Below are 9,010 nucleotides of genomic sequence, written 5' to 3'. Positions count from 1 at the left end.
AAGGAAGAAGTTCTTCACTGAAAGGGTTATCACACACTGGAACAGGCTGCCTAGGGAGGTGGGGGAGTCACCATCCCTGGATGTGTTTAAGAGACGGGTGGATGAGGTGCTGAGAGAGCTGGTTTAGTGGTGGACAGATACGGTTGGACTGGATGATCTCTAAGGTCTTTTCCAACCTAGTGATTCTATGATTCTATGATTCTTAGCAGGCTGAAGTTTCAAATGATGTAGAGCGATTACCTATCTAAAACCTGTGTTCTAGAAATGAGCTGGGAGTGTATGCTGTCTGTTACGATTTACTTTTCATCATAGGTCGTGATATAGAAAGAAAAGCTTTGTGTAATGTAGCAGCCAAGGTAGTCGTTAAGCTTGCAGCTAAATTTAAGGTCAGTCTTTCCTGAGTTTCCACGACTCAAAGATTAATTCAACTCTTCTGTTTTTCTTTCACAACTCTGGATAGATAATCATGGTAGGACTTGGGGCCATGAATTTAAGGGGAAAATAGATTTAATCAGGCAGTAGGTCATGACACTTTGTGTTTTTTAAACTGTTTGCTAGCACACTTTAAAATAATTCTTGTGCCTTTTCTGCATGGATAGTTGAAGAAAGAATAGAAACTTACCAAGCTTTTTAAATTTAATGTATTGGAATAGCATGTTACATAAGAAGCCCTAATATTCTGAATGATGCTTCAACACATTAGTGATTATGGGTAATTTAGGTTTAGGTCCTACGTGAATAATTTTATTTATATTAGGTTGGCTTTTTTTTTTTTTTTACTTTGGATGAAGGGAACTAGCTATGAAAACTTGGAGCAAATATTTAGTGCATTGCTATTGGCATGTGCTGTGTTTTTTCTTGTTACGATTGGATCCGCGTTGCTGAGCACTTGCTTTGTTATCTGTTTGAATTGCATGGTTATCCCATCATACAGTGTTGTGCTACTTGTTGTTTTGTCTTGGTGCATCATGGGTTTCCTGCTGCTACTTCAAGGGGTCCTAAGACTTGGAGCTGAATGCTCTGAACATGCCAGCGTTAGCCTGCACAGTCAGTGGATTTGACGGAGAGTTTGGGCTGTCTGTTGCTGCTCTAGCAGTAAGCGTGTGGCTGAAAGCAAAGACGAAATAGAACTTGTAAGTCTGAAGAACAGTCATCTGAGGATGGAGCTCTGCCTTACTGTTTAGTCAGCACTGGCTGCTGTAACGCAGGACAGCTGAGCAATCCAGGTGATCAGTAGTCACTTCATGATTTTTTTCTTGCTGGTGCTTGCAAATTACTTTCCAAAGCAGTAAGAGCAAAGAACTAATGAAGAAGTTAGATGCAGTATGGAGAAGCAAGTGTCCTCTGCCGGCTGGGAACTTAGTGCTATTAACAGTATCTATAGGCGTTCCAGAGGAGATAGCCTGCTTACCACACTGCGGCAATGCTTAGGAGGTTGTCTTTCCATTGACTGTGTTCATGTTAATAACGCTGCAGGGATTTTTTTACAGGTTTGCCGGCACACCTCCAAGTTCTAAGATTCTAGCAGTCCCCCTTATCACTGTTCCCATGAGCAGCACATTCTCTTCAGCTTACGTAGCTTCTACTTGAACTAAAAGTTTTTTGGAGCTTTTATGTTCCAAAAGTTTTATGACTTTCAAAAATGCGAAGTCCTAGGCCTGCATATGGAGTTACAAGAGATGAGCATGTTATGCTCTTATGGTGTGACTTAGGTATGACCTGTTTGGTGTCAAATAAAGGTTAAGTGCAGTCGTTCAGCAGAGAAATGACATGTGGTTAAGATAATCAGAACTATTCAGGCAGACCAGTAAAATGTGTAGTAACAGTAGGAGGACAGCCATTAGACAGTCTAATGAACTCACTGTGTGGCAGAGTGAGACTTTTTTTTTTCCTTGTTGAAGGTTAGCTATTTATTGTTGCCAAAGATGCCAGTGTTCACTTAGAAAAATATAAATATAAAAATGGTTGCAACAGCAGGGCACAATAGACGTGTAAGGTAAAAAAACTGAAACTGTTTTACCTCTTGCAGACAAATCCTCATGTTAAACAAGGGTTATACTTAGAATACTGTCTATTTGTTGTTTATCTCTTCCCCCTATGTAGGTTGTCTTGGGGACACACAGTTTTGTTTTAGATTTCGACGGTCTCCTGGGAGGAAAGTTTCGTTGTGTTGTTTTCTGGACCAATTGGATAGAGATCTACCAGTTTACCTAAAGGTTGGAAATAAGAAAAAATGAAGTTAATTTCTTCTGGCTAATGTTAACTTATGGGTCTTCATACTTAAATTTAATGCTTGAGAAGCAAAATCTCTGAACTGGATGTCCTAAAAGACAAAACTCAGCAAATGTTTTTTGTAGCATGTCACTGTCACGATAATAAACAAAAAAAATAGGATGGGTGAAGCTGATGTTTTATTTTAGAAATGTGAGTGCATGCTTCCTTTATACATCAAGAATCTTTTATAAAACTAATACATTGAAAGACTAGTTTTTATCTTTTCAAGTCAGGGCTTTGAGGTTTCTAACTACTAAGATCTTCTCAGTGCTACTTTGCAAAATTATGAGTGTTGATTTATTCCACAGGAAATTAATTCTATTTTTGCTTTCATGATGTGTCAGGAGAATGTAGATATAAAAATATTAAAGCCAGAAAGCACAGCTGTTTCCACACACTGGTGTTTTCTCTTTGAAGTATTTATTTAAAAAAAAAAATCCAATAAACAGAGTAATTCTTCTAGTTTACTGTATCTAATCAACTTTGGAGCTTGTGGGGAAATAAGCTTTTAAAATGCATATTGAATGCTTGAGAAAAAAGGGCAGTATTAGGTTGTTGTATTGAATTCTTTCCTTTCTTCGGCAGAAAGATCCAGCATATTACTATGGCTATGTGTATTTCAGACAAGTTCGAGACAAATCGTTAAAAAGAGGCTACTTCCAGAAGGTAATTTCAATTCTTTTAGGAAAATACTAATTCAGAGGTTAATTATTTCTCAGTGACCTCAGAGGAGTAGGAAAAGTATCTTGTTCTCTTAACTAAATTCATTGTTGATTTGTAGTACATTGATCTAATTTTACATCAGCCACGCTATGTTCTGGCTGCACAGTCAGAATAAAATTCTTTTTGTGCATTATAAACACAAAAGTTGGGAACTTTGGGGAGTTGTTTGTTTGTAGTTGCCTGTAGTCAAATGTGTGGCTGGCTTGCATGTGTGAGAAAAGTCACACGACGTAATTTGAGCATAACTATTAGAACGGCATTAGAACTGAGGGAAAGGGTTAATTTAATTTGGGTTTTTTTGTCACTCTCTTCCAGTCGCTGGTCCTCATCAGCAAACTACCTTATGTCCATCTTTTTCGCACCGTACTTAAGCAAATAGCACCAGAATACTTTGAAAAAAGTGAAGCTTTCCTGGAAGCAGGTAGTGGTACTATTAAGTTGTTCTGGAAGAGCTCTTATAATATCATATACTCCTTTTGGAGAAATAACCACCACCACACTGTCACATTCCCATTTGCATTCCTGTCTTCTTGCAGGGTAGAGGGTTGAAACTTTGGCAAACTGTCTTGATTTCTGGGTCATTGAACGGAGCTAATCTATGGTTGGTCTCCATAATCTTAAAGAGCTTTTCTAACCTCAATGACTCTCTGATTCTGGTTTTGTAGCAACCATAGGAGAGTTGAAGTTCCTGCTCTAAACAACTCCTAGGGTTTTGTTGTAGGTTTCAGGGCAAGCTGCTCAGCACAAGTAGCTGATGGCAAAATTCTTAATTTACACTCTTTACAGATTGAGTCCTTTTGGCCTTTCTGACAATGTCTGTTAAGCAATTGTACAAATGTCATCTAGACTGCTGGTTTTGGTTTTTTTGCTTGGGGGTTTTTGGTTTGGTGTTTTTCTTTGACCAAAGAGAAAAAGCAGCAGAGCAACACTGATAACAAGTGCTTCAGCCTTTCTGTAGAGCTTTAAGAGCCAGAGCGGGCCAAGTGGGAAAGTTATTTGCTCTTTGCCCAGAAGTGCTGTGTTCTTTTGTACTGTGTCTGCTCCATAGAACATCCGTGTCTTTGTGCTGTCACTGAACAGCAATTTGTGGAAACCATTCTTCATGAAGGAATTGTTGTTTCTAATCACCTGTCGATAAACAGTTTTTTTGACAGGTTGCATTATGAACAAAAAAGGTCTGCAGAAACCCCTAGAATTAGTAATTATGCTTATAATTGTTTACAACAAAATGCTGAACAACGTTCTAGCCAAGCTAGATAGCTAGCTTTTCCCTCAGCTGCTTGTGTCTGTCTGTTCTACAGTAGCTAATGTACATAAATGGGTGTGTTCTTGTAACAGTTTCTTAATACGTGCTTTCATGGTTTCTCATATGACATTTCCTCAACTAATGGCGAGTCTAGTTGCTACAGAATGGAACACAAGAGGATACTGTTTTCTTGAAATGAAAGCCTTTATAGTTATAACTAAATAATGCATTAAGAGTGTCAGAAAGGCGGTAAAACTTCTTTGGACTGTAGAGTGATCAAGAGATAAGTCAAACTGTTGTGGCCTATCAGCACTGATTCACAACTGGTGTGTGCACAAAGATGACTATGACATCATGGGCTATAGCATATATCATCTAGTTCTAAGTTATACTTTTTTTTTTTCAAGTTTGTAGTGATGTTGATCGTTGGCCACCACCAATTCCAGGGAAAATACTGCATTTGCCTATTATGGGTATTATAATGAAGGTAAATACTCCCACCCTTATTTTTCTCTGAAGGTGTTTTCCCCTCCATTGCTGTATAGGTACTCGCTGTATTCTGATTTGTCTTCAGTGTCACACTTCAGAACGGGCATAGATGTGTACTCCACTCAGAGTGAAGGTCCGGGAGATCCTGATTAGGTTACTTGACTGGGGGGATCAGGGATGGAATTCTTATGGTGCCTAGGTTAACGTGTGATTTTTGTAGCTATTAAAAGGAGGTGTTTCAGTACAGTTACCAATAGCAGTGTCTATACTGTCATCCTGGAATATGCTTTCTGGGATACTTTAATGCTAATTATGTTTGTCAAATCAGCATTAAGTAGCACTTGAAAATACAGTCAAGCAAATTAAATGTATTGATGAAAATCATTCTTGTTCCTGAAGTTTGACAAGTAAAAATCTCTTGGCCCACACGCCAGAAATTAATTTCTTAGTCTGTTGATAATTTCCATTGTAAGTGATAATGGCTGAAGAAAGCTATTAGAGAAGTTACATCTAGTGCATGCGGAGGAACTGTAGAGCTTAAATGGTGGCTAAGAACTGGGCCTCTGGGAGCCATGGTATCTTCCTATGAAATGCAATTAAATGGATTTGATGGATTCAGGGGTTACATTTGGAAGTACATGCTTAGCAGATACTCTCAAGGTGATGGCTAGATGCATGTGCATCAGCAGGGAGAGGAAGGAGAAGTTTCTAAAACAGTTCTGAAAGCACAAATTTAATAAAGCAGTGTTCTGGATGATGAAGATGAGCGTCAGGTATGTCTTGTTTGGGTATTGCCTGCATTTATCTCATTGGTAATTCTTATCTGTGAGAGTTGAAATTGTGTTTCTAAACTGAGTGAAGCCATGGTTACCATCTTTGGTAGTATTGTCCTTGGTTTTTTATAATGTTTGGGCGGTATAAATTACATCTATTTGTGCACACTAGCTTCCAGTATGATTAAATCTGTAGTACTCTAGACTTAAAGATGCAGACTGTGGGGTCAGAAAGAGACTGGTGCTGTTCAGTGTATTTGTATTCTGCCTAATACCTACCAGGATGTCTGATGTTTAGGAGAGGATTTTTTGTAAAGGTAATTCTCTACCACCTTTAAGTCCCATAACCTTATTTAAGATCATTCTCTCCAGCATTTAAATCTATTTTAATTGAAATTATTGTACTAGCTGTGACTAATCAATAGTCTTTTTTAACTGAAATAGAGTTTTCCTACTTTAATAATCACTTTGCAGTGTAGTACTATGCACCATTGCATATTGATTCCTGTAGCAGTGGTCGGTAGTCTTCAGCGATGTCTTGTCTTCTATGTGGATGTTCTGTAGAGTCGGTATATCCTCTTTAAATGTTAAATTTCATCTGTAAGGCAGCATTTTGAGTCTGTTGAATTCGATACCAGGAAAAAAGTCTGTCTTTTCTTTTTCTTTCAAAGTTGCGGATTCCAACGTATCGTGACAAGCCTGGAACAATGCCAGTAGTACAGAATATGCACCAGGTAGAGATTAGCTACTTCTGTTGTATGTAACTCAAAGAGAAGGCTAAATACCTGCCTTTTATTCTTTTCCTTGAAGTTTGTTTATAAAAGATTGATAGCAAATCCTCCTATGGTTTGACAACAGTGCAATCCACAGTCTTTGAAACTGTGAGTGCAGGAGTCTCGAGTTGGATGCTTCATAGAAAAAGTGTTCTAACCCAGTTACCCCAAGTACTTTAGGGGTGCTCCTAATTTTACAGCTCCTGGAGGAGGATAGTTGGCTGACAAGATTACAGGACTTGAACAGCCTTTTTAATGGGTGAAATGATACTGAACTTCCCCCCCCCCCACCTCCCCCCCTGAGAATGATAACCAAATTTAAAATATTTAGCCATGGAAGGATGGATATAAATCAAATCTGTCTGTGCCTTCATGTGCTACGTGGCTGTTGTTTAAAAACAGCTTCAGTGTTTTGTGTCATTTCTGGACCGAAAGTCACATGCTTGTAAGTGGGGGGTGGATGTTGGGGGAAATCTTGTTTTCAGCACATGGAGATAGTTACTTGTGGAGTATGTAGTACATGCTGCAGTAGTACAGTAGTGATAAATAGTTAGGGTGTACTATCTACTTTTAAGCAATTCTGTAAGCATTTAAGGGAAACTATTTCATTTAATACCTAGGTATTCTGATGACTAAAAAACAAGCATTGCGATGTCTTTTAGGCAGATGCTCAGATCTCTATGGCTTTACCGACTGTTCATGAAGTAGATCTTTTCAGGTAGGAGTTTGGACTGATTTATTCCTAGTTGTGAATTCCCACAAGTCAAATATTTATGACAGTTCCATAACACATCTTATAGTTTGCAAGCTAACATGTATCAGTATTGGTTTTAATACGCTTTCTCTGTAAAGCTGGCTAAAAAATAATTCCAACAACATGCAGACTGAAAAGGCAATAAATAAGTTTATTAAATGCTTCATTTTACAGGAGTATTTTATATTTTTCAAATTACTGTGAAATACTACAGCAAACTTTCTTTTTATCCAGTTCTGAATCAAATGCCTGTTTTTGCTGGTTATGTTAAGTGTATTAAAATACTTCCATCTGTTTTTCAGGTGTTTCTGTCCAGTGTTCTTTCACATTCAGATGCTTTGGGAGCTAGTGCTGCTAGGAGAACCACTTGTTGTGATGGCACCTTCGCCATCAGAATCTTCAGAAACAGTGTTGGCACTTGTTAGGTAAATGTAGTGGAGCTTCCTAAGTCATGACCAAGTGAGTCATCGTAGGTTGCAGCTGAGTGCAACTTCGTTAGATCTGAATATAACAAAGAATTACAGATTTTACATGTGCTTGTTTCTCTGGTGACATTCTGCACTGTATGCGTACAACAAGCTTATCCTCCTTCTTCCTTGCAGTTGTATTTCACCGCTGAAGTACTGCAGTGATTTCAGGCCATACTTTACCATACATGACAGTGAATTCAAAGAATATACAACTCGCACACAAGCTCCGTAAGTAAATCGAACTTTGTTGTGAAGGTGTTGCTCGAAGCCACTCATAACCATAAACCTGTTCTAAGAAACTCCTTAACTAATCTGAATTTCTATAATTAAAGAATACATTTAGGCTCTTAATAAATAAGATTTATCTTAGAGTGCAGTAGTTAGCTGTTTTAAGTTTTTACTCCAGTTAGATAGGATAAAGAAGTTATGAAGCAATGTCATCATTACACTACATTTGAGCTTTATAGGATACTTGTGTACAAACCAAGTAAAACCACAAATACGAAAGTGAAAGCAAGTTTTACTTTTCAGTAAGGGTTTAGCTATGCAATACCAGCTCTGTAGTAGCTCCTTTGGAAATTCTGTGATCATTTCTATTTTTAAGCAATCCATGCAGCTGTTTTGTAAAGTTAATCCAGTCGGTGTCCTAATTAAGATGATAATTTTAAAAGTAAATATCTCTGCACTACATATACTCAGAGCATGAGTCTACAAAAACAATTCTGTTTTGAAACTCCTTTAAGGACACAATTTTCCCATTAATTTCCCTTTTAACACAACTCTTATTTTGAGAGCATACACCTCCAATATGTCTAATTATGTTATTTGAATGCAACTTGACTTGGGACTGGAGTGCCTGTGTTAGGTTCACTGATCTTTTATAAACAAAACTTTTCTAATGCCTGAACAGGCAGTGGTAGTTGTGCTGGTCTGGGTTTTGTTTGTTGGTTTGGTTTGGTGGGTTTTTTTGTTGTTTTCTTACTGTATTTTTCCTCTCAAGAAAAATATTGCCAGGGATACAGCAGTGGAAAAACATACAAACATAGGTATTATGTTTCAGATTCTAATCCATGGGAATGGTTATGCAGCATGCAATTTAATTTCTAAAAATAATTCCTTGACGAGTTTGGTTAAACTTTAGTGACCCATGTTTAAAAATTGTATCTGCTTCTCTGTAGCAAAATAGAAAGGCTGTTCAGTACATACATTAGTATTCGGAATAGAGCTAGAATTGCACTGGCTTTTTTATGGAGAATCAAAAAAAACCCTGAAAGATTGAGAATAAAGCAGTGGCTTTAAGAAGGGGAAGAATCCAGGTGATGCAGATTCTGTGTATTTTATTACTTTTAGCAAGAGGAGAGCAAGGAATTTTTTTCATCTTGATGTTTTAATTTATCTTGCCTTTTCAGAAATCACTTCAGTGGTTTAAAATCAGAATTGGTTCTGGTAAATATGACACATCAAAGCTCCTAAAAGTCACCGAGCACCTTACCAAGTCTTGCTATTAT

General features: G+C 37.7%; 1 protein-coding gene across 1 annotated transcript in view; it reads left to right on the top strand.

Annotated features, from left to right (window-relative positions):
- Nucleotides 1-312: 312 nt before the first annotated feature.
- The window catches only part of DENND6A (DENN/MADD domain containing 6A), a gene marked incomplete at its 5' end in the record, with an annotated part of 19,505 nt that continues 10,807 nt past the window's right edge, over nucleotides 313-9,010 (top strand). Inside the window, 9 exons of the mRNA XM_010148540.1 lie at nucleotides 313-386; nucleotides 2,064-2,216; nucleotides 2,860-2,940; nucleotides 3,313-3,418; nucleotides 4,651-4,730; nucleotides 6,177-6,239; nucleotides 6,941-6,996; nucleotides 7,335-7,457; nucleotides 7,635-7,730. Coding sequence (XP_010146842.1) covers nucleotides 313-386; nucleotides 2,064-2,216; nucleotides 2,860-2,940; nucleotides 3,313-3,418; nucleotides 4,651-4,730; nucleotides 6,177-6,239; nucleotides 6,941-6,996; nucleotides 7,335-7,457; nucleotides 7,635-7,730 — 832 coding nt within the window. The remainder of the gene's footprint in view (nucleotides 387-2,063; nucleotides 2,217-2,859; nucleotides 2,941-3,312; nucleotides 3,419-4,650; nucleotides 4,731-6,176; nucleotides 6,240-6,940; nucleotides 6,997-7,334; nucleotides 7,458-7,634; nucleotides 7,731-9,010) is intronic.

The sequence above is a fragment of the Eurypyga helias genome, unplaced genomic scaffold (genome assembly GCF_000690775.1).
Source record: "Eurypyga helias isolate BGI_N326 unplaced genomic scaffold, ASM69077v1 scaffold17883, whole genome shotgun sequence".
Lineage (NCBI taxonomy): Eukaryota > Metazoa > Chordata > Aves > Eurypygiformes > Eurypygidae > Eurypyga > Eurypyga helias.
Note: the sequence above shows the minus strand (reverse complement) of the source record. Positions and strands in the feature narration are given on the sequence as shown.